Below are 26,745 nucleotides of genomic sequence, written 5' to 3' on the forward strand. Positions count from 1 at the left end.
ATCATCATAATTCTTCAAACACCGAATTTCCATGTGAATTTATTGTTGTTTTTAGAATCATTGGCCCCAATTTCCCATGCTTAACGATGTCACTTTCCTTACATGCGCCCCTCTTGTCCATGTAGCTGCTTATAGATATTGCATGTAAGCTGCAGCTCACTCCTTCTCCTTCTGCATGCTGCCTTTCGCAAATAGGCGAGAAGGGGGCACATTTCAAACAACTGTAACTTCTGTACTTTCTTTAGCTTCTATAACAAAGTTGTGGTGTTATTTTAAAGAGCAGAACAACATCTTTAATATTGCACCAGAATTGTGTTTCTTGGTGACTTTTATCCACAGTTAAAAGTCAGGAGCGGTAGCCAGATATGAAAATCGCACCCCCGACTGCAACAGTGAATGTCTCTAGTTCTTTGACCCCATGAAACACAAAATTTAAGAAGATATTATTTTCTTTAAAATGACATTTAACCAAAAAGACTGAAAAATCATGTTAGGGCTTATTTTCACAGAAGGTCATGTTTTCGGGGATGGACAGTATGAAGGTAACTTAAAATATTTATCAAAAGACTTTTTTAGCTCTTGGTCCAAAGTTTCAATTTCCTCATGCACCATAAGGTATAATGTCAGATTGGCAACATTTGTGATTCATGAGAATTCAGGAAGTGTGTAGTGAATAATTCACCTGTGTCCTGTTATGTCTGGAGCCAAGATGTCAGCAGCAGATCATTGGAGTCCTACATGTGCAAGAGGAGCCTCCATAGAGTAGACTTGCCTTTTGAGTATATCCCACAAAATATTGAGGAATTTCTAGGCCAAGTCGGCACATTGAGCTACCCCTTAAACTTTTTATCCGTGTGTGTGTTTGTGTGTATGATCAAATTGGATGTGTATCCCGAGCCTTGCAGTAGCCATCATTTTGGCCTACTGGTTGTCCCCCCTTAGACTACTTTTGGTAGGTACTAACCACCTTATAGATTTTCTGATCCAGTTGTCCACCTTTCACAACTTTGGCCATCGTAAGAGTTGGACTCGCTGCCTATAATGCAATCACTTTTGGATGGGTTGGATTGTCATCTGCGGTATTGCTGGTTGGTGTTTTGTTCTCGCCTATCGATATTTAGACTGAGTTTTTACTTTGCGGACATAGAGTGGGGAAGTTTTTAAAGGGAGTTCAAGTAAAATTTGTTTCATTATTGCTAGTTGAAAGGTTTAAGCCAACTATGTGTCGATTCGGTTTGCAGTATGTGAAGGAAGCCTAACTTGTGCCTGATCTTTATTAAACTTACTTCTGTCAATCTTCTTCCCGTATCTTGTCCTCACCTCTCTGTGTCCTCCATCCTGCCCCATAATGTCTCCTATATTCGGCTACTAGTCACCGGCAGTGTCCTGCTACAGGTCAGGTTGTTGCCCCCTCCATCAGTCTGTGTTGCTGGCTCCGGTGCCCCTCCACAGGGGTCAGAGCCTCTGCTCGCTGCCAGCTAATGGTGTTATACATTAAACATGCAGCTTCCTTGCCCCCCTTTCTGTTCATGCTTTGTTCTAAACCCCCAGACACACTGTGCCTTTGCCGCCTGTACACATCAGATTACATTCATTTGTAATTCCTTCACTTGCTCTCTCGGCCTCATTCACAGTTACGTTACGGCTGCCCCTGTAATCGCTCACTCGCTGAACTGTTGCAGCTTCATAAGAGACATGTTACATGAGTTACCTGCCCCTCAAACACTGTGATTAACCCTTTTTTTTCCCAGGCTCGGAATACAATCATGGTGGCTCTCTGACACCGCCAAATCTATATAATAGGGCTCCGTATAGCACCGTCATGTGTTTGTGATGAACCCGCTCACCTCCTAAGTGGTTCCAATCTAACATTGTGCTCTCTGATTGTTCAGCTTCCAGCCTTAAGTCAGTAGTTAATTAAGAAAATCCTCTGCAGTTCATGAGCACATCACTTTCTCCCCCTGTAATAAAGTACCCCTCCTGTCTGGGTGACCCAACCTCAAACACACAGGCAGAATTAAGAAGGCCATAAAGGCTTCATTAAATCTGAAGCACATTTTATACACTGCAATGTCTGCAGGCTGTGTCTGAGTCTGATGCCGAGCTCTCCGCAGACCCTCCTTCCCAATACTTGGGCCATTAAGACTAATAATTAAGAAGAATCTCGATGTGTATGGGAAATGTGAGATCATTAACAAGTTTTGTACATTTCATTTGGGCTCAGGCCACATCTATTATAGTAATGTGATTGTTTGTCTGGCTTATATGGTACCATTCCATATTTCTGTGATGATAGACCCATTCTATTACTGTAGATTCATGTGCAGGGCAATGTAAATCTGGTTTATACTGATACACAATGATAATGATCCATTAACAGTGTCTGGGTCTTGTGTATAATATGGATTTTCTTCTCTTTTTGCAGTTAGCTCTTGGAAGATTCCCGTACCCACAGGTGAGATGCATTCATGTTACATATTATCTAGGAAGCAAGAATAAGCAGTATATATATACAGGCAGTCCCCGGGTTACATACAAGATAAGTTCTGTAGGTTTGTTCTTAAGTTGAGTTTGTATGTAAGTCAGAACCGTATACTTTATTATTGTAACCCCAGTCAAAAAATTTTTGGTCTCTGTGACAATTGGATTTTAAAAATGTTGGATTGTCAAAAGAACCAGGATTAGCAATAAATCTTAATTACAGGCACCAATGATAACTGTTATAGATGATTATTGTAGCCTAGGACTAAAGTACAGTAAATTACCAAAATCCAGAGGTCCGTTTGTAACTAGGGGTCGTATGTAAGTCAGGTGTTCTTAAGTAGGGGGACTGCCTATTCAGGGGCGGCACCAGCACTGGGCATGCCTTGGCAAGTGCCCGGACCCATAGCTGCTGGGGGGCCCACATAAGGCTGTACATACGGAATCCATGGGGGTGAGGGGGGCTTATAACAAAATAACCATGAGGGGGCTTTTTGGTTTGATAAACTTGGGAATATTTTAGGGAACAGGAGACTGTTTGTTTTAGTTTCTTCTTTTTTTTATTTTTATTCTTATTTTTTTAATGAGTTCACTGCAAAGGGGCCCACTGAGGTTCTGGTGCCCACGGAACTACTGATACCTGGAGCTGACCCGGGGCATATTTTTTACAGCAGCTGCAACCGAGTCCAGTATTTAGAAAGTGGTAAACTGAGGATGTGGTCCAACCACGCTTTTTTAAATGTATTAAGTGCAATTGAATTGGAACGGAGAGAGGTTAGTCCTGTGCAATCGGTAACAAGCACCTCAGGTTTTGAATTCTTTGCATGCAAAACATGTGGAGCTCAATAATGATTGCATGCATTTCAAATGGATCACGTATGCGATCCAAACAAGCCCCTCCCTGTTCTGATTGGATTGGTTAGCATTTCAAAACACAATCAACCGGCATGTGTTAAAGCAGTCTAAAACTTCTAACCAACTCTGCGTTTTCATTTATCTGAACCATAAATTTCCAGAGTTGCTACCTTATATACTCAAGTATAAGCCGAGTTTTTCAGCACAAAAAATGTGCTGAAAAACCTCACCTCGGCTTATACTCGAGTCAAGAAAAAAAACCCACTGTACTCACCTTCCGACGCCCCCCCCCCCTCTATACTGTAGGTCCCCCTTTATACTGCAATGCTCCTGTATCGGCTCTGTGTCCCTGCGCCGTCTGTGACCGGGATCACGTCGTCAGACATATTACTAATTGTACCGGCATCAGCAAACACAATGATGTCAGCGACTGACGGCAGTCTATAAACTACAGGGGGCTGGCAGTCTATACACTACAGGGGGCTGGCAGTCTATACACTACAGGGGGCTGGTAGGCTATATACTACAGGGGGCTGGCAGGCTATATACTCCAGGGGGCAGGCTGGCTGTATACTACATGCTACATGGGGGGCTGGCTGTATACTAGAGGCTATATACTACTGGGGGCTGGTGGCTATATACTATTGGGAGCTGGCTATATAGTACCGGGGGCTGGCAGGCTATATACTACAGGGGGCAGGCTGGCTGTATGCTACAGGGGGCAGGCTGGCTGTATACTACAGGGGGCATGCTGGCTGTTTACTACAGGGGGCAGGCTGGCTGTATACTACATGAGGCTGGCTGGCTATATACTACAGGTGGCTGGCTATATACTACAGGTGGCTGGCTATATAGTGCAGAGGCTGGCAGGCTATATACTACATGGGGCTGGCTGGCTATATACTACAGGGGGCAGGCTGGCTGTATACTACATGGGGACTGGCTGTATACTGCAGGGGGCTGGCTATATACTACAGGGGGCTGGCTGGCTATATACTACAAGGGGCTGGCTATATACTGGGGGACTTGCTGGCTATATATACAATTTTCCAATATACTTTCTGTATCAGTTCCTCAAGGTTTTCTAGATCTCTGCTTGCTGCCCTGCTCTAGAAAGCTTCTATGTTTACTTCCAGTGGATAGAAACCTGTCCCTGGTCATGTGATGTCACACAGGTGCAGGGGTCATTATATCACATAGAGTATTCAGAGCCGTGTGATACACCTTATTCACCTGTGTGACATCACATGACTATGGACAGATTTCTATCCACTGGAAGTAAACCTATAACAGGGCAGCAAGCGCGGAATTGATACAGAAAGTATATCGGAAAATTGTATAACTTTCCATGAAACAAAACAAATTATTTGCTGAAAGTCAACAACCCCTTTAATTCTGCAAGGATTGGGTTGTTCGATTTTTAAGGCTTTGTTCACACTAAAGGGTCTCTGTTACACTCTTAACTTTAAGAGATTGTAATGGAAAATAAGAATGGATTGTGTACAGAGTCTCCATTCACCTTCTGTTCCTCATCGACTTAAATGTTTAGAAGGTTGTATTTTTGTTACAATTCTGTTATAGTAACGGGCTAAAAAGGCGTTAGCTACTTCTATTAATTTCCGCTATTTTATTATGGAATGGGAAACAGAACCTGCCAAAAGCAGGCGTGAGCTGAGCCTAATACATCCATTGCTTGTGTTCTCAGGTTAGGTAAGCTTATTTCTCTCTCCCTATTGAGAACACCTAGTGCCGAGTGTGCATGTGATGGTGAAATAGCTGTCGGACACTTGCTTTCCTAAATTGTTTATCTGGCTAAAGCTCATCCACTAGTTGGCTGCCTTTGGCTATTAATTCTTGTAAAACCGTCAGAATAAGCATATCAGATTTCATTAAATTAACCTCGGGGTGATTGTTTGGCATTGGGGTCAGTGACTGGTGTGAGCGATTGCATTCTTATTGAATGACTTTGTGAATTATATTGGCCTTGTATAAACAATAGGATGATAAGGTATTGATCACATAGAGCATTTCTCCGCACTATATATTAGTACTACTCCTAGAATGTGTGTAATCTACGACTGATGCACTGATTTGCTTCCGAACCACAATATTTTTTTCTATTATGTTTTTGGACTTGGTCGCCAGTTAGTAAATCCATATATTTCCTATACAATGGATGGGGTATTTTTTGATAAAGGACGAGTAAATGGTTTTTGGGGGAAAGGGGGGAGCTGTGAACTTGCATCTGTCAGTCTTGTGACTCTGGCCTTCATGCAGAACCATGTGAAAGGCTGGACACTTGGCTGGCGGAGGATCCAACACCCTGGGAAAATCACATGCTGTTGGTGAGTGAAGACACTGGCGTCTGGTCAGTGCCTCGGGCTCTGCTTGGTTATTTATAGGAGGGGACTGGCGGATCTCTTCAGGCAGCTATTAACTGACTATTATAATGCTAATCGAGGGATCTCACCCTGGAAGATTATTAGAATAACATCTCCATGTGTAAATGTTTTGGACTACAAGCATTATGCTGCGTATCAAAGTCATTGCCGTCCTTACAGTGCAGGGGATAGTCTCTTGTCTCAAAATATTTTGTTTCATTACCTGGTATATATAATATAGAATTTTGCCTATTTCACATCATGTTTATTTCCCTTTAGAGGCTAGTGTAAGAGTTTACAATATCGATCCAAAAAATTAATCCGGTCCATGACTTTGCCAGTTTTCGTCAGCACTTTTAGAAATCTATTGTGCCTATAGGTATGCGATTATAATGTAAAGGATATGTATAGAATATGCCATCTCATCTTCTTCTCCATCCCCTAATGTGTTAGTTTATATAATGTATTTATAGGTCCCTACAAACATCTTTTTCTTAGTGTAAACCCTCAGATACCGGTTTATCCTGCCTTGTACTGGAGCTGGACCTAACGGCGGTGATATTGGAGTCCTTTGATAGTACTGACATATAATGTGAATGTTTAAAGCCCAGATATAGAGTGCAGGGAATAGAGGTCATATATACGGAGCCTATTGTTATTTAAAGAACATCAAGGAAGTGTTATTCTAAGAATAAGAGCCGCGTTTTGGCTCCGGTCGTAGAAATCGTCCAGTAAATGAAATGACTATGCCCCAGAGAGGAGCTGATCAGATATGTGAGTGGATATTGTCTGTTACAGCCGAGCTGCCTGTGTTTTCACACCCCATTAATTCATTACTTCCATCCTTTCATCTCCAAATTTCATTTTTCTTTTACATTTTTTTTCCTATCCCCTTTTCAAAAAAAAAGAATGGTGCCCCCTCCTCTCTCCACCTGCCCCCTGCTGCTGCCTCAGTCTTCTCTGCGCTGTTAATTTTCCTGACTCCATATGGAGTAACAGAGCTTTCACCTGCAGGCTGAATGAGATTCTGCTGCACGTCCTCAGGCCAGAGCTGTGAGATCAGGTTCCCGATGCCCGAGTGTGCCAGGCGCCCTCAGTGGCAGAGTACAAATAACAAATTGGATGCATCTACAAGCCTCCCGTAAAGTGTATTTATTGCGCGTCTCTCGGTTTCCAAACACTGATTGTAAGGTTATTCAGGCATCGGGAACGACAATGCTCAGACTGCGGGAACATATAGGCTGGAGTTAGTCATTGAGGAAATGTTACCAGCATGAGAGGATAGGAGGTGATAACCTGGAAGCCAAGGAAAGGTCCTATCAAGTTTTACAGCAATAAAAAAAAGTTCTTCCCAAAGACAGCCGGGATCCAAGCTCTGAAAAAGAAATGGCGCTTAATAAATTCTAGCTGAAACCACAGACCATTCTATCTATCTTTTCACCACCCAATGGTTGACATGCCCTTATATCAACAAACGTGAGAATTGTGTCTTAAAATACATTAAAATGTAGCAAATGGTATACACGTAAAGGGAATATGTCAGCAGAAATTGACCTAACAAAGCACTACCAGTATGTTGTCAGCAACTGAACACCATCCAGATCATGTTTCTTTTATGACCAAGTTTGGTGGCATCAACCAGAAAATCTACTTTTTAAGTGTGATGTAAGTTGGTTGTATAAAGTCAAGCTCTCTGTTACTCAGAAAGCCCCTTCACTGTAATGAATGGCCCTGCATCCAGAGACATCACTAACCAGGTCTCCTGAAGTCTGATGCATGATGTCAATCACAGAGGAGGAGGAGGCATTCAGAGAGCTCCATCTTGACATCAGTGTTAAACTCTCCTCCTCCTTAACTTTATGCAACCAATTTGTAGCTCACTTTAAGGCTACATTCACACAACCGATGAGGGGGCATATATATGTCCCCCATAGGCCAGCAATGGGCGCGTCGGAGCGTTACAGATTTATACGGTGCTGCACATGTGCGGCTCCATAACTGGGGAAAAAATAGGACAATCATCACTTGTGTGGTGGCTTTTCTTACCCTTGAGCATATAAATAATTAAGGTCTTTGCAACATGGCAAAGTACCAAAAAGTTTTACACGATAATTTTTGCCATGTAGTACTTGTGCATTTTTTTGTTTTTATTTTAATTTAATTCAGGGTTACCATACAAATGTTAAGATTATTATATTTTTCTAATTATAGTTTAAATGTTCAAATTAAATTATGACTATGAGGTCTGCCTTCTAAGAAGCACCTGACAATTCATGTGATCTTTGGATCTGATAGAGGCAGAAGCTTTCTCTATTCACTAATAATTCAGTCCAACATTAGTGTGGGCCATAAAAGAAAACTTTGTAATAAATTCTATTAAGAAAACATTTTCTTTGTCCTACTTTTTTCCTATCCTTGCACTGCAGTGAGCAATTTATTGGAAAATTTAAAGTTAGTACACAGCAAGTATATGGCGACTAAAGCTTTCTTCCTTACATATGTAGATAATATTTCACTACGTACTTTCACTGTCCAGTCCAGTGACTGGAAGTTAGTTATATACAGGCAGTCCCCACGTGACATACAACAGTGTTCCCCAACCTTTTTGCACCCAAAATTTTTTTTTTTTACCAGGGATCGGGCCAGGTAACCCTCTTACCATGGTCCCTGGAAAATAAAATTGTGTGCCTCGCAAACAGTCCATATAATGCCCCCTTTCTTGTAGCCCCTGGTCTATAATGCCCCCTTTCCTCCAGCTGCCTTTTTTTCTGTAGTGTCCTAATGTCTTTGATAAGAAGATGGCTACAGAAAAGGGGACATTATTATTATATCACTTTTTCTTTAGCAACCCCCAAACACCTATAATGTCCCCTTGTCTTTGGGATTTTTACTGTGAGTAAAAAAACATACATATCACATATACACAAGTATAAGCCGACCCGAGTGTAAACTGAGGTACCAAACTTTACCACAAAAAACTGGGGAAAAAAATGACCTCGAGTATAGGCCTAGGGTGGAAAATTATGCCTCTACTCTTTAAAATAATGTATCAGCATCAGCCTCCCCTCACTAATAACATGTCCAGCAGCGGCCTCCCCTCACTAATAACATGTCCAGCAGCGGCCTCCCCTCACTATTAACATGTCCAGCAGTGGCCTCCCCTCACTAATAACATGTCCAGCAGCGGCCTCCCCTCACTAATAACATGTCCAGCAGCGGCCTCCCCTCACTAATAACATGTCCAGCAGCGGCCTCCCCTCACTAATAACATGTCCAGCAGCGGCCTCCCCTCACTAATAACATGTCCAGCAGCGGCCTCCCCTCACTAATAACATGTCCAGCAGCGGCCTCCCCTCACTAATAACATGTCCAGCAGCGGCCTCCCCTCACTAATAACATGTCCAGCAGCGGCCTCCCCTCACTAATAACATGTCCAGCAGCGGCCTCCCCTCACTAATAACATGTCCAGCAGCGGCCTCCCCTCACTAATAACATGTCCAGCAGCGGCCTCCCCTCACTAATAACATGTCCAGCAGCGGCCTCCCCTCACTAATAACATGTCCAGCAGCGGCCTCCCCTCACTAATGATATGTCCGCAGCATCCTCCCCACCTTATTGTAATGTCTGCATCAGAGCCCACCAATGAATTGTCCCCAGCAGTGTCTCCCCATAAAATGTCCCTAGCATCAGTTCCCCCCAAAAAATGTCCCCAGAATCGCTCCCTCCCCAGAAGATATGCCCAGCAGTGCTCCTCTTTGCCGTACATGAAATGTTCAGAAAACACTTGCCTTCCGCACTCCTCTTCACCCCGCAGCTCCGGCTGAAGACCACTGGTATATGACACTTGGGGGAAAAAAAGCCGGAACTTACCTTCCACGCTCCTCTTACCTTCCGTGGCTTCGGCTTCTTCTATCCCCCGCTTCCCTGCAGTGCTGCTCTCTGCTGCGCGCACCCACTACGATGCGGCTGTGTCGCCATCTGATTACATCATCATTGTGGATGGAAGGGAAGCGCAGGATGGAAGAAGCCAGAGCCACGGAAGGTAAGAGGAGCGTGGAAGGTAAGTTCCAGCTTTTTTTTCCCAAGTGTCATATACCAGTGGTCTTCAGCTGCGGCCCGGGACTGAGTGCTTCACGGCCCAGTCTTGGGCTTTGGCCCGATGGTTGAAGATCACTGTGATGTACAAGATAGGTTAAAGGGGTTTGCTTATGAAAGACAGTTCTCAAATTATAGTACTGTTTGCACAATAAAGATCATTTTTAACTCCCTTATGTTACAATTTTAATCAGTTTTATTGCTGTTTTAGCTCCTATCACTCAGTGATGGTCAGTGTAAGATTCCAGAGTGTGGGATGAAGCAAACACTTCATGATCCCTGTGTGTTGACAAGGTAGTTAGATTATCAATAAAGATCTTATTTTGCCTGTAACTTGTAGAGTAAGTCTGCTTGCAGGCATAAAGTGTCTATGTGTGAGCTTGTCTTGTAATGGAGAGGGGAGGGGCAGAGATCACACTGCATGGTGCAGACAGGAGAAGCTATTCATGAGAAGAATCTGCCCTACCGGACCATAGCCCAATTGTCACACTGACAATGGGATTTTCGAAATTTTATGCCATCGTGGGAATAATAATAATCTTTATTTATATAGCGCCATCAAATTCCACAGCACTTAACAAATCAACAAGGATTATCGATAAAGCTTCATTACAGATACCTTACAGCTGATCATTGCAGCCTGGAACTAAAGTAAAGCATCACCAGGGGAGTGGAGAGGTCCCTCAGTAAGTCGGCTGGAATAGAAAGTGGAAGAGCTCCCATATCCTGAATTTGGTTTGAAAGTGATCTACAAGTGTGGAGACCTTACTATCCAGGGACAATGAGGCAGCTGTGGAGATAGAGATTCCAAGATATTTAGTTGTAGAGGTAATCAACAGCGCCAGCATGGACTTGCCTCAGACCACATTTGTTCGACAACGGAGTAAGGAAAGATTTGGACCAGTTTATCTTAAGACTGGAGTATATGCTTAATTTATAAATGTGGGCCATAGCTACGGCACAGGAGTGAACAGGATCTAATAAGTCGTCCCAATACAATGCGGTGCTGTCTTCCCTGTTCCCCATACATTTAACCTTTGTATAGGGCGTTTTTCGTAAAAATAATTGCAGTGAATTCTATTGTCAGGGTGAATGACCGTGGGGGCATGGGACAGCCTTGTCTAGTGCCTCAGTAGAGAGGGAAGGAGCTGGATAGGAAATTGGTATAAATACTTATCCAATTAATAAATCAATCCCCACATTGATTCAGTAGAATGGCTGTTACTTTTGCAGGTTCTTTGCCAAAGGCCTTTGTGGCATCTAAGGAAGTCGGAGCCCAGTTCTTGTCCAACAATGAGCCTAGTTTTGAAATGATCTGTACCCTTCTTAGATTGCCAGGCACGTTGACCTCCCTGGTATCAACCCATATTGGTCCAGGTTGATCAATCTGTTGGCGAATACCTTACTTAACAATTTATTACCAGCATTCAGTAAAGAAATGTACCTATAGGAGCCACAATCCAGAGGGTCTTTGTCTGGTATTAAATTATATTAGCGTCATGAAATAAAGAGGGTAGGTTGTCCACTTGGTAAGTTGTGTTGTAACATTTTAACACTCCTGGAAGCAATGTATCTTGCTACCTGTTATACACATCAACAAGCGGAACGTCCGGGCCAGGCGATTTTCCTCTTGCCATTCCTTTTATAGGTTCTTTGAGTTCATCCATTAATTTTATTTTTTATTACTTATGGCAAAAAATACTTGCACTATGTGTCTGAAAATTCACTCGGTAAGAACAGCAAAATTTAGAAGTTTGGGGGTTTTTTAATTTTTTTTTTTAACTCTCTGCTACACCTTTGTTTTGATTCTACCAGGGCTTCCTTTGCGCAGAATTTCAGCTTAAGCTCCCACGATTGCTTTCCCTTTTTGAAGGCATTGCCTTTAGCCATCTGTATAGCCTCTAGAATACCTTTTCATTACAAGGTGTGACATACACAGATTGACAGCACAGGCAGAACTATTTGAACAGTTTAGGTAGACACCAATGCAACATGCCACAAAGTTCTTCTGTCACTTTTGTAAAGAACCCAATTGTGTGCCTTCAGATTAATATAGAGGTACAGTAAAGGCACAAGTGAATGCAAAATATGTACCAGGCCCCTAAATATATTGAACGGTTCCCTTTACATGGGTTAAAGACATATTATGGTCCTCTATTCCTAGCTTGCATCTACATACTTGAGTGGAGGGTTTATACACCTTCATTAATAACTTATGATAAAAAAAATATGACCATGAAGATCACATTTAACAAATTGTACATTTTCCAGGACACATATAACCATCTATTCCACTATACAATATAATATATGTATCCAGAAATGTGCCTGGTGCTTTAATGCATATCCTCTGTGTGTAGAATAACCTGGAGTGACTAGAATGGAATCATTCGTTATTAAATATTTGTTACACTTTTTGATTTCACGTTTGTGAAGGCCTGCCATCAATGTTCTCAGAACCTTCTTTAGCCCCATAACACATAATACCACATATAGACAACCAGCTAATGGGTTCATCTTACTACTGGGTTACTTTTCTGAATGCTCTCATAATTTTTGGTCCATTTGCTCTGGAAATTTGTAGAGGTTCTTCTTGGAAACCATGGCTGGTCTTTCATTGCAGGATTGTGAATCGGTCCCACAGGTCTAAGATGGGTTTATATGGGCTTTCTCTAAATCTGCTCCAGGGCTCCTCAAGGGTATGCTTTCCCCCTGGCGGGGGATTGGGGAGCCTTCTCTAGGCATAGCCTCTGATCAGAACACACACTAATTCCAACCCTGCCCCATGTTGTGATTAATTTGCATTCTTTGTCAGAAGTTAATGGAGTTTTTTATGACTGCTTCTGAAGAGCTGATCTGCTGTTTATACACTTACCAGCGGAAATCCTTGCCCTCCCCCGCACTGATTGATGGAGATGCTCTCTGTTATTCCAAACGGCTTTTTAAGCTGTTTTTAAGAATTATTTGAATAAAATGCTGGCGTGCATAGTGTCAGGGGGGGAGAAAGGAAGATTATCTGATGAACAAGATAGAAGAGACAGATAAGAGAGCTCAGTGGGAAGACGAAAGATCACAAGATGAAAAGAGACTGTGACATGAGAACGGGGTAGAGATGTGTCTACATCTGGTACAACATTAAGCAATGAAGGATGGAAAATGAAAGATGTTGTAACCTGCCTTGTTGTATGATGATTCTGTCTTGATCCATAAGGTCCACATGATCTGTGGTCCAAAGTCATGAACAAAGTTCCTGTGCACATGTATAGTTTATTTTAGGATGTGCAACTTCAAGACAGTTGTGAATCCAATACAGAGTCACCTTGTAGACAGAATTATGTCTAGTCCAGACTCGGTGGTGGTATGTGATAACAGAGTGTCGAAAACTTCATTATGACCAGTATGTTATTTTCAGCTAACTACATTCATATGGAGAGATTCATCAGAAGTGTCTGAGTTATAACTATTCTAGTTGCCCATTAAAGACCAATCAAAGCTCAGCTGTAATTTTATAACCAGTCCCATCCATATATCTCTGAACTTATCAGCCAATACCATCCCACATGTAATCTCCGTTCCTCACAGGACCTTCCAAAACTCTACCAAAATGTGTCACACTGTCCCCCACTTTCCAAACCTTCAAAGGTCATCTGAAAACCCACCTATTCAGGATCATCTACTATACACAATAACTGCACTGCTCTGCTCCCTCACCTTGTGTCTCCATCTTCCCTCCCATATAGATTGTGAGCCCTCATGGGCAGGGTCCTCCATCCACTTGTCTCCTGATCACTGTAGTCTTGTATTTGTATCCTACCATAGTTATCCATTATTGATTGTACAGCGCCATGGAGTTAATGCTGCTTTATAAATAAATAATAATAATATAAATTGCGGTGGGAAAATTAAAGCTGAGCTCTGATTGGTTGCCATGGGCAACGTGAACACTTCTGCTTTCAGACACTTCTGATAAATCTCCCCCTAATATTTGATGACACATAAACACTAATTTCATAAACGTTCCCATGAGAATAACCCTTACCTAATGGAACATAGCACAGTAAGACGCGACCAAACAAGGTTTTCACCTAATAGAGAAAAGTCAAAATCTATAGCAAAATAAGATTATTGCAAAGGTTCTTAGGTTTATAATTCCTACAGAAAAAAAATTCACTTTGAATGATTAGTTGAATTATTAATTACATTTACTTAAAGTTAGGATTAATATTACACATTTTATACTTGACAGTTAAGTTTCCTGCAAAATAATATCTAATATTTACGATCTATCATCGTAAAAACTCAGTTCACCATGAATGGTCTTGGAACTCAAAATTACAGTGGGACTGTTAATTTAGTTAATTGGTCTTCAGTGCATCTGGGGAAAAAACACAGTAAAAATACTGGCAACCTTAGTGAGCCCTCTCTGTGATGGGGAATAGTTGATGTATTCAAGTTTACTCACTCACTGGTCATACACTTTAGGTAAAAACGTCTTGACATTGACCTCTAAACGATTTCTCATTCTTGATTCTCTCACCACCTCCAATATCATCGAGATTTGTAAGGCCCAATGTCTGCATCACATCCTTGTGGCCTGGACCATCTCCAGGTTTCAGTAGGTTCCTGGGCGGCAGAGCCTCAGTGGGCCCCTCAGCAGTGAACTCACGTGGCGGCATTAAAAATATATAAAGTAAAACAGTCTCCTGTTCCCTAAAATATTCCCTAGTTGATCATAGCAAACAGCCCCCTCATGGTTATCCCTCACCCTCCTTTGTTTTTTGTACAGCTTTATGTGGCCCACCCTCCCCACGCCACCCCCAGAAGCCTTGGGCCCCAGCACCTGCCCATGTATGCCTAGTGTTGACGCAGGCCCTGCCTTTGGCTAGCTGTGCTTGAAACAGTTTGTTCTACCTTCCTGTTGGCCATAGCCAGGTATCAACTTTCAGCTGACAATTATGTGAATTGTAACTTGGGACCACCCCACTGGACCCTAAATCCCCCCTCCCCGACGGGACCCTACATCCCCCCTCCCCGACGGGACCGTACATCCCCTTCCCCACTGGACCCTACATCCCCTTCCCCACTGGACTCTACATCCCCCCCCCCACTGGACCCTGCATCCCCCCACTGGACCCTGCATCCCCCCCACTGGACCCTACATCTCCCCCCTCCCACTGGACCCTGCATCCCACCTACTTTAGATCTGTCGTGTGCACAGAGCGGTCTTCTCTGGCATCTCCGGCCACTTCTCTCCACACACCAACTCCCCTGTCCCATTACAGAGATATAATTAAAGTTTGTGTCTCCCAGCCAGAAATTAGGCAGGGGTGACACGCCAGGCCAACCCTGGCAGGCGGCCAGAAATTCTAATTTCTGACGATGATTTAATTTCAATTTTAAATAAATCGTTTTTTAATTTAAAAAGAGCGAGTTTCCTCACATTAGCGATGATTGCCACATTAAGCTCTGCGCTCACGATGGAGCCGCATAAAACATTATTTATACACGGAGCGGAAACGGCTCTGCCTCCGAAATGGATTATGTTTTTTTTTTCCCTCCCTCTTCTAATATAACCTGGAGGATACTAAAAAGTGTTTGTGGTAAATTAGCATTCTGCCGACTTTCACCCATAAATGAGAGAAGAGCTATTAACACTTGTGTATTTTCATTATGTAAATTGTGTTAACACATGCCCACAAATTGCCACCAGCAAGACAATCATTTTCTCCCAGTGATCATAATGTGTCCTAGTGAGATGTTTTGATTATGACATGCTAATTACATATTGCCTTTTTCCCCTCTGCTCTCGCTTTTTCTATTCTTTTCCTTTTTTTTTTGTTTGCGTTTTTTTTTTTTTATTTATTATATTTTTATGTAAGATTTTTTTTTTATCTCTCTTACCTCCCCAGATTCAGAAAAACCATGGCTCTTTAATGGTGAGTGTTATGAGTCCAGGCAGGCAGGGGAGGGGGTTAGTGGCGGTAAGGAAATCTGAAAAAGCAAGAAGGGGGGGGGGGTTATAAAAAAAAAAAAAAAAAAAATCACTTTTCTCTTTTTTTTTTTTTTCCTGATGGCTGATTCTTCCTGCATGCTCCACTGCCTTGTTTTAAACTTTGCAAATTGCATTTTGAGGAAAAAGCAAACATTTAACTGCCTGTATTAGATTAGGTACCATTAGAAATAATAGCAATGCTCCGGCATCAATGTGTTTTATAAGAGCTCTCTGCTGTTGATTAATCTTGCTATTTTTATTGCATTAATGGTGTTTTTTTTGTGTCTCTTATGACTATACTGTAGAGATATTGCATATAGGTTAATACTTGTCTCTATCTCTCCGCAGCCGTTCCAGATATTGCAATGCATTGTTGATGAGGTGAGTCTCAGACTTATGTGCTTTCGCTCCTAAAGTCATTCCTAATGGAGTGGAAAGCTTATATTTTGTTTCCTAATGAAGCACAATGGACGACACCCTCTGAGAGAGTTCATTGGCAAGGCTTGGAGCTGTTTAACATGGCTTGGCCTGTGCTCTCCCCCCCTCTCGGATCTCTTTGAGAGCCCCCTGCAGACTGATCCTATCTGTTGTACCAGGCCCCATGGACAGGGCTGGAGAATATTAATCGGGGCTCAGCCCTGCCTGCTGCTGGAGTTATATGGAGACGAGGATGTCCATGTGGAGGTGGCGTAATTGAATGGAGAATAGTACGGATTAGGAGCTGTCACTCTAAGTGCATACATTTGTATATTTATGCAGATGTTTTTTAGGTCCATCTATGTGCTCATATGTTTATTCCGTAGATCGGCGTCCAGCTCGGGGGCCGCTGCCGGTTCACCGCTCTAGGACCTGTTGGTTACGCAGTCTCTCATTGCTTTCTAAGCCTTGTAAACGGGATAGATAAAGGTTAGCCTTTCCCAGCGTTATGATTAGCATCCCACACAATGTGCTGGCCATATTGGCCCCTGTCGACTAAACATTGCTTAGCTTCCCTCGCCCATATGTTACGGTTATTGTGGACTGGAATTGGCCCACAAATCTGGTGTGTGTTGCGCATTTAATTTGTGCAGGAGCAGATTGTGGGTTGTATTGTTTCCTGACTGTGCTGGATGAACCATGTTCTGTTAATATGGGAATGGAAACCCTTAATCAGGGCTCCCACTAATTGTCCCTCTTGTAATTACTGCACTTGTTTCACTGATAATTGGGCCACAGTAATTATCTATATGGTTAGCAATCAGATGGCAGTGTGATGCCGCCCTAGTGATTGGCATATGCTTGTTACTGTGTTGTTTTACAAAGGAGTGCATGGTCACCTTTAATATATAGGCATGTGCCAGGGGGAAGTGTAACCATTGCTGTGTGTTCTACAATCCATGGAAAGCTTTAGATTTTTACTGGGTTCTTAGCAATTTTATTTATGTACAATGCAACAAAAAAAAAAAAAAAATTAAATTGCCATTTGTGAATTGCCAAAATTTTCGCAGAAGGGATGGTGGAAATATCGAATTGATGACTTCAATTGTCCCAATTTGTGATCACCAAGAAGCTCCATTATGGAGAGTGGAGGGAATGGAATATCGGAATATGGGAATGATTATCTGAGCGGAGGGTTGTAAGTGTAGTTGGGATGATATTCACATAATTGTGACCGCCCTCATGGAGTATTTTCCCTGCTGATTTTCTTACAATTGCTTCCATAAAGTTAACTGAATAAAGACACCTATAATATCACAGAATGCTTTGTATAATGATACCTATAACGTAAAGGCAATGATGCCACAAGAAAACATTATCATGTGTGTCTGATAGCAAAGCCATCGCCTCCAGCCAGTGGGGAGCTGCATTAAATGTGTTCATATTGGTCATACAGAAAAATACATGCACAGCCATTCACATAAATAATAAGACATATGGGTAATCCATACATTATAATCATACGAAAAACTGATTTGAAGAAATTTTTAATGTTCGCTCTTATCTGTACTGCTAGGGACAACTGTGGACATGGTCACAAACCTTTACCTTTTGACTAGGAGAAGTACCAAGCACCGCTGTCCACCAATTTTAAGCTTATTTAGTGGACGTGCATAGTGCTTTATACTTTGAACACCAGGTGGTGCTATACTGTAAAAATAATATGAGTATATAGCATAACTTGTAAATGTCATACCTAAATTAGTGATTTGGTCCTCCGAAACAGAATACAAGTGTAGAAAAAAATAGAAGTTCCATTATAATTTATACAATGAATATGAGTTTAATAGTGGCACAAATCCTTAAAGGGGTTGAAAAAACTTAGAAGGACGGGCCCACTTTATATCTTGACAGAGCACCATTCTTACTCAATAAGAATGATCAGGACCATTAACAGATCATTGTATCTTTCTAATGCTCAGCTAGACGGGTTCAGTCGCTCATAATTTTAAATCATATTTGTTTACAACACAAATATATTCATGTAAATTTTGATTAAATTAAATGGTTGAAAAACATATATGCTTTCTTCTAAAAACAGTGCCGCACCTGACTATGGGTAGTCCTTGATATGGCACCTATTTTTATAATCTTTGATCAACCCCTTGAAAACCCCAGTTTGTGTACAGTATGTAACTTATTTTATTTGGATTGTTTTTAGGATTCTCCAGTTCTTCCTGTTGGGGAATTTTCCGAGCCCTTTGTACATTTCATTACTCAGTGGTAAGAATATTACACATTTGTCCTTCTAATCTATAGCTGTTGTGGGCAGTGCACATTTATTAAACACTTTACATCATATAGACACAATTTAAAGGGTCAGCAACTATTCGACAAACTTCATTATTTAGTTGTACAAGTGACAAGAAACTTTTTAATATACCCTTTTACAGCTGTGCTTCAAGTGCTTCTTTCTCCACTAACTGCTCTTATTGTGTCTCCTCCCTTCATAACTACTTGATTTTCTCTAAGTTTTGCTGAAACTTTATTGCAGGACCAACAGAAAATCACTGATTATATAGAAGTCTATGCAGAGGGGAGGGGGAGCAGTGAGTCACAGCAGCTAGGTCTCCACCCAGCAGTTAAGAGAGGACTGCAGAGATGAGAGCTGCAAGAAAGGGAACATTATAATGACCATAATACATAATACACACTGGACTCTGTATTAATTGCACAGTTTGTTGAAGGGTGAGCTTACATATAAAGTCATCCTCTTGGTGATAGTCTAAACGCTGCCATATTTTTTGTTTCACAGTATGAGAAAACTACCAAAGGAGAGACCTGCCCCGGAAGAGTTAATGGTAAGCATTGTGGCCGATGACATAGTAAATCAGTTTGTTATGAGTTGGGTGTTATGAGTTGCTCAATTCTAATCATCCTGAACACGAGGATGTATTTAGATTTCACAGGTTGTTAAATTGTTATTTATCGGATTAGTGTTTTTTGAGTTTTTTAAGTTTAGCGTGAAGAAATAGACCTTTCACAAATTTCCACCAAAGAATCCATATTCATTGTATCGTAGAAGAGTAGGTAGAATAAAGACGCCGGTCCATCAAGTCCAACCTAAAATCCTACAAAAGAAAGCAAAAACAAAAAACAATTATCCCATAGCAGGGAAAAATAATTCCAGACTCCAGTATGGCTGCCTCAATCAATCCCTGGATCGTGGTGTCATTCTCTGAGTCCATTTCTCGTTACATGATGTCTTTCTTGGAAAGAAAAATATCGTCTAGGCCCCTCACAGAGTTGTCCAGTGTCTCAACCACCATAAGATCCTGTGGCATCGTGTTCCTTAGTCTCCCTGTTCCTATATTATTTTCCACATGTAATTCCATGGATCTTTTTAGTACTGAAAAGTATTTTCTTGAAAAATAATCTTGACTTGTAGATTCAGTAGAAATCCATTAACCAGAACCACATAACCCAGAACAGGTTCATATCCTACTGGTACTGTATTTCTTCCCCCTCCTCCTCTCCGTATATTGTACTGGAAAGAGAAGATGATAAAGCCCCTTTTAGCACCTTAGCTCTGCTATTGCTGTGTGACAGCAGGTCTGTCTGCAGAGTCCTTGTGTAGGAACGAGAACGCTGGAGAAGAAACAGGGGCGGTAATTGCAAATTCTTGTATTGAACTTCTCTATACCGCTTAGCACTGAGCCCTCCAGGGGCCTAATTCACTCATTTCACAAGGAGTTGAGGAAAACATTTGTCTGTTCTCTAAGGTGATGAATTGTGTATTGATATTATTACTATGTGATGGAAAGGGAGGGCTACGGCCATACATCAGAAGTAGCCGCTCATGGAGGATAATACTACAGAGAGTGATGACTTGTGATGCTCTACATTTCGCTGTACATTGTCAGAGAAATGATCTTTAATTGCCATAATTTTATTTATTAAGTTATAGTCATAAATACATGGTGCCACATTATATTTGATACAATCCATTGCTAAATGTGGGATTGGAAAGTCTCTTGTTGGAGGAAAGATGTGACCCTTTTGCTGGTATCTTCTATTGTAAAGGGCTTACAGCACATTAAAAATTTGTCTGAACTTGGTAATTTTGGTGTGGCAGGCCTACTTCATACTCTATGTTAGGGAGCCACCTAACCGCAACAACAGATATTACCCGGGAATGAAGGATCGGCATGTGGAATATCATCACCTAATTCCTGGGCGTAAGCTACATCACTGGAGTCTGGCAGCAACTTGTTGCACTCTTTTCATGAAAAACTTCATCCCCAGCCCAACTGAATATGCATGTGCATGGGAAAGTCAAGAGAAATGGCTATTAAAGCTGTCTCCAAAACTAGTTATGACCATGGAGCGTTTGTTCCGAGGAGGCTACGCCCCAACATTGTCAGGTGCTCACATTAGATTTCACAAGAGACTTCTTAACATGTAGAGGATGTTAAAGAATTCGGTTAATAAAGACCATCCGTGTCATTGGGGCATAACAGTCAAAATAGAAAATTGTCCCCAAAAGGTTGTTACCTTGACCTTCCCCAAATGAATTTACTCTTGCTTTGGCGGCCTAGAACGGTCATTGGATTATTAGTCCATCGGGATTAATGTTTTTTATACTTGTTTGAAGTGTTTTACTACAAAGCTGCCAAAACTATTTCCTCCTCTGTAGTTCAAAGCCTTTCAGTCAAAACTAGGTCCCTGTTATGTCTCCCTTTACTTATCATGCTTCCCCTGTCTCCAAAACCTGCATGACAAGTAGAGGCCATCTTGTATATGAATGGCCACACTCTCACACCAAGATGCTGCTGAATGATCTGGTGTCTCTAATACAGGCAGTCCCCTGGTTACATACAAGATAGGTTCTGTAGATTTGTTCTTAAGCTGAATTTGTATGTCGAAAAAGGTATATTTTGTAAGTGTAACCCCAGATTAAAAAAAAAAAATTGTCCCTGTGACAAATGGATTTTCAAAATTTTGGGTTGTCACGGAAAGAAGGATTAACTATAAATGAAAATAAATTATCAGCATCCAGAGACTATTTCTGTAAATCGGTTGTAGGGCTGCTCGAAATCCAATATGGCTGATGTTCTGTTTCTTAACTAAACCTACAGAAAATTCCTAAACTTTTTAGAAAGCCATTTACACAGCTTTTTTTGTCACTGATGCTACCTAGAGGCCTGCCAAATAGACATACTGTATAAAGAATATGATGTTGGGCTCAGTAATGTAAGTGGAAGTAGTGGATTTGACCTTCACCCACTGCCAACACGTGGCACTAACATGATTTAACGAGTCATCACATCCTACTGATGAGGATTGCCATGGTAATAGAGTAATAACTTAGAAGTTCTGTAATTAAACCTTTGACGTTGTGTTTTACCGATCCTGGATGACAGGGGATGTTGTGGTGCTGCCCCTTTAATGCATGACTGATCAACATGAGTTGGAGAACAGAGCCTGGCAGCCCATCACGTAACCCTGTCATCATGTCGCCAAAGGATTTTCTGACCTTTCAGTCAAAGTATTGTCTCAATCTGCAAAATTGTGGAAACTTGCTCTGTGTATTTTAGGTAAGCGCTCCTCCTCCCCTTAATGAGGTTATGACCAGCCGCTTATTATAATTGCTTCCAACTCCTTTTAATTTTCGAGCTTATTAATCATAAGAAGAGTTATTTAAAAATGCATAAATTAATCTTGGATTAAAAGACCATCAAGGCCTAGAAACAATTAAGATTGTGTGGGGAGTCCCAGGGGCAGTGTGGCGGCTGATTGTGGCAGTCAGGTGGGCCTGGCGGAGCGGGCGGCAGGATGATTAATGCTCTCAGCATTTCAATAAGAGGTTCGCAAATGCCACTTGCTGACCCCACAACTGTATCACTTGCCAGAGATGGGTCGCAGCTACCTATCCTGGCTAGGACTACGCACAGACTTCCAGGACTCCTGACAGGACTAGGTCAGGACCTGTTGTGGTGATGGAACCGTTTTTATTTACATCACCACAACAGGTTAATAATAATATACAGCGGCGGTAAGGCATAGTCATCATAAAGTAGATCTAAGCCACCAATGAAAAGTGTCCAAGTAATAAAGTAGGGCTCAGTTCACACCTGAATTCATCAGGTTCCAGCTGCGAATAGCACTGCAGTTTTTTTCCGCTACAGGTGGTCCCCTACGAAGAACACCCGTCTTACAGACGACCCCTAGTTACAAATGGACCTCTGGATGTTGGTAATTTACTGTACTTTAGTCCCAGTCTACATTAAACAGCTGTAACAGATATCAAAGGTGTCTGCAATTAAGCTTTATTGTTAATCCTGTAACCCAAAAATTTTATCTGGAGCTACAATTATAAAATATACAGTTCTGATTTACATACAAATTTAACTTAAGAACAAACTTTCAGACCCTATCTTGTACGTAACCCGGGGACTGCCTGTACTATAATGGAGTTGGAGTTGTTGAAGATCAACAGTGGATTTTCTATTCACCTACCATTCTTTTTTTTTTCCCCATGCTCTCCTAAAAAGGAGATTGTAATGGAAAAAAAACCCACGTAAGTGTGAACGGAGCCGAATAAAACATCTTCTGTGACCTACGGATTTGGTACAACCTATAAATACAATTATTTGGGGGAGATTTATCAGAGCTGATGTACTCGCAAGCTAGTTTAGTCCGACAAACCTGCTCCATGCGTTCGGATTTACTAGACTGAACCCAGAATCACTGAATCAAATGGATATGCTTTTCTTTTCAGTGAATTTTGGTTAATAATAATAATTCCTTTATTTATTAGTTTGGTCTAGTAAATTGTGCACAGAACAAACTTAATCATGGTCAAAAATCCTTTAAACCAAATCCTTTTCTCTGTTCCCGCCCGGCACCTCCCATCACCGCCGTTCTATTTTGATATAAAGAGGATCAGCAGTGACATCTTTCCGGGAGGACAGTCTGCTTCTCTTTTGGGCTATAGGGGGATGCGTGCTGTCAATGTGACTATACAACTGAGCCTCTGTATACCTATGGAGGCCGGAGTTAATGGGAGGCGCTGTGCTGGACAAACGTTAAGTATAACTTGGTGCTTATAAAAGAAATTTTACAACCCCTGAAAACTCCTTTAGGGATTCCAGGTATTTCTTTGTTACAAAAGATAATTCTATTAAAGTTGCCTTTTAAAGAAGTACACAATGCTGATCTGTGTGCACTATATAAATAAAGGAATTATTATTATTAGCCTGACTGCCATTAGGTACCTAGATGAGATCCTCAGACACCTTGTGAGGCCATATGCTGGTGCGGTTGACCCTGGGACAGTGTGTCAACAGTTCCTGCAAGATGAAGGCACTGAAGCTATGGACTGGCCCACTCATTCCCCAGACATGAATCCGATTGAGCACATCTGGGACATCATGTCTTGCTCCATCCACCAACATCACGTTTCACTACAGACTGTCCAGGAGTTGACGGATGCTTTAGTCCTGGTCTGGGAGAAGATTACTTAGAAAACCATCCTCAACCTCATGCCGAGGCGTTATAGGGAGGTCATACAGGCACATGGAGGCCACACACAATACTGGGCCTCATTTTGTCTTGTTTTACGAGAGATTAGATCAAAGTTGGATCATCCTGTAGTGTGTTTTTCCACTTTAATTTCGTGGCTGACCTAAAATCCAGGCCTCAATCGGTGAATAAATTTGATTTCCATTCTGCTTTGTACAGAACAAAATATTCAATGAGAATGTTTCATTCATTCAAAACTAGGATGTGTTATATGAGTGTACATTTTATCGCTAACCTGTGAATAGGTCATAAATGTTGGTCATAAAGGCCAACCCCTTTAAAGGACACCTGTAATCAGGTCCTTGCCACTAGTTCTGTCACCTCTACCTGTTGGAGCAGCTCACAAGGATCCCATCACAGCCTTTATCTAATCAATTCATACATTATTCATTGTAAAATCATCTATTCTTTATCATGAAAATGAGGCTGGTCACATGGTCAGAGGCAGTGAGGTCACCCCTGTTCCCCCTCCCCTCTCCTCCCCCTGCTCATGTCTGTGTGTAATGTATAGTAAAGCATGGCTAGTGTGTGTGCTGCATCTGCTGACATGCTGCATCCTCCTAATATACATGTGAGAGACACAGACATCAGCTACACATGAATCTGACATGTTCTGCTGTAACATGGCTGCCTGGAGCTGCTGTATCTCTCCTAAACACACACACATGCACACACAGGCTGCAGGGGGCGTGGCCACCAGCACCAGGAAGCACATCATTATACAGCCTCACATCATTATACAGGCTGTCAGTCAAGCACTGGGGGTGTGGCTGTGACTCCCACTCATGAATAGAGTGGACAGCTTGAATATGCTAATGCTTCATTGGACATTTCACAGGTCATTTGCATACAGCTTTAGGACCTCATTGCTTAGGTTTACAGGCATGTAGAGGGACAATGAAGGGATAGAGGCAATGCTCTCTAATGGCAGTTTGTGAAAATATATTTAGTTTAGGGGGGTTATTTTGCATGACGGGTTCTCTTTAAGGCAGGTTGTATGTACTGCAGGAAGTGCTTTTTTAAAGCCGTTTCTTGTCTGTCATTGGGCCCAGATTCATAACATTTTTCCCACAGATTCTCCACGGCGAAGAAGGAATTGCAAACAAGTAACATCTACATTTCCAATATAAATCCCTTAATATCCTCCAAACAAAAACCAGGAATATTGTGATTGGAAAGTGCATTTATATACATGAGTGACAGGCGCTCCTATTATACTCTTTACATATTAAAATTCATGGCTGTAGCAATGGGTGCGGAGTAATGCAGCGTGGAGATGGGGGATATAATGGTCTTATCTCTCTCTGACAGGGTCATCCGTTCATCGTTCAGTTTGATGATGGAAACACGGAGGTTGTGTCGATGTGGGTGTGTAGGGCGTTGGAAGAGAGACGGGCACAGAGCAGCCAGGAGTGAGAAGACATCATACGGGTGAAGCATGGCAGACTGTACACATGGACTATGAGCAGCATCATATACACTGTGAGCATGACCCCGTCGCGCTGTATACACAATGTGACTGCCAGGGACATACTCTACGTGCATCCAGTGTCTGGAGAAGAATATTCAGGACAGGGGTCATCTTGACAAACGGTGTTAATCATTTGGGACCAACTAGGTCAAGGTCTATTCATTGCATTGTCAGCGCGGCCAGGCTGGTAGCATGACGCAGTGTATATAGGCTCTATATATATACATTGCCACACTATTAGGGTGATTGGGACATATTTTCTACAGACAAAAAGCAGCTTCACACATTGTGATTAGAGATGAGCGGACCTATGGCTAGTTGCTAAGAGCGTCTGGGATCGAGGCACTCGGATCCGTCTGGATACTCATCTCTCATCACAAAAAGTCTTCCTGGATTTGTTCTATAAAGTGCCATATTATTCCAGGCCTCAGGAGTCTCTACGACAGTGGTGAGTAGGTGGTACTGTACTGTGATCCTCTTATTGCAGTTACTGGGGTGCCACCACACTCCCCCTGTCATGTATAACTATGACATTGTATGTTTCTGATGAGATGCCTCGCACATATCTCAATTTTCCGTCTAATAAACTTTTATACAGATGATGTTTTTGCCTTCTTTTTATATTTGAAGATTTTTGATAATTTTTTTTTTTACTTGGATTACTACGGTTACTACTGTGTGAGACAGTTCAGAGAAATTATTGTACAATGTAATTCAACTTGCTACCTGCCCAACGGACTAGAAAATGTACTACAAGTTTTCTTGTATCTTGTCAAACGAAGACGCTTTGCTGCACTTTTTCCAAACCAACATTTGGGCAGATTTACTTGCCCGGTCCATTTGCGATCCAGCGGCGCGTTCTCTGCGGTGGATTCGGGTCATCCTGCGATTCACTAAGGCAGTTCCTCCGGAGTTTACGATCCTATTCTTGGTGAAGGTAAGCGCGTGTTTTTTTTTTAATGCGGCGGTTACTCCGGATCCATCGGGTTGTCGAGTGGCCACGCCCCCCGATTTCCGTCGCGTGCATGCCGGCGCCGATGCGCCACAATCCAATCACGTGCACCAAAAACCCTGGGCAATTCAGGAAAAATCTGCGCAAATCGGAAATATTCGGGTAAACGCAAATCGTGCCGTTCGTAAATGACCCCCATTGACTCTGAACGATCTGCTTTTCCCAAGACAGATTGCTGCTCACTGATGAAATGGTGACAATATTGCATTAATACCAATGCCCTAAAGAGTAGCACCAAAACAAAATCATTTAGTGGGTTGAACCTGTTGTGTTACGTACCACGATATAAGAGAGACTTATGACAACTGATGGACACCATCCATCTATAAAATATATTGTATTACATTAAGTAGCATATGTGATCTGATCTTGACAGTCTACACTACTCAAAAAATAAAAGGAACAACACAGTGTAACTCCAAGTCAATCTCAAGTCTATGAAATCGACCTGTACAAT

The 26,745-nt window shown here is 41.9% G+C and overlaps 1 protein-coding gene across 2 annotated transcripts in view; it reads left to right on the top strand.

The window, feature by feature from the left end:
* MAP2K5 (mitogen-activated protein kinase kinase 5) overlaps nucleotides 1-25,876 on the top strand; it is a 105,386-nt gene extending 79,510 nt beyond the window's left edge. For both annotated transcript variants that reach the window (XM_072148717.1, XM_072148718.1), the window contains 6 exons: nucleotides 2,426-2,455; nucleotides 15,722-15,748; nucleotides 16,153-16,185; nucleotides 18,443-18,504; nucleotides 19,037-19,082; nucleotides 25,117-25,876. In XM_072148717.1, the coding sequence (XP_072004818.1) occupies nucleotides 2,426-2,455; nucleotides 15,722-15,748; nucleotides 16,153-16,185; nucleotides 18,443-18,504; nucleotides 19,037-19,082; nucleotides 25,117-25,221 (303 nt within the window). In that variant the 3' untranslated portion in view covers nucleotides 25,222-25,876. The remainder of the gene's footprint in view (nucleotides 1-2,425; nucleotides 2,456-15,721; nucleotides 15,749-16,152; nucleotides 16,186-18,442; nucleotides 18,505-19,036; nucleotides 19,083-25,116) is intronic.
* Nucleotides 25,877-26,745: the final 869 nt, after the last annotated feature.

Source organism: Engystomops pustulosus, chromosome 4 (genome assembly GCF_040894005.1).
Source record: "Engystomops pustulosus chromosome 4, aEngPut4.maternal, whole genome shotgun sequence".
Taxonomy (NCBI): domain Eukaryota; kingdom Metazoa; phylum Chordata; class Amphibia; order Anura; family Leptodactylidae; genus Engystomops; species Engystomops pustulosus.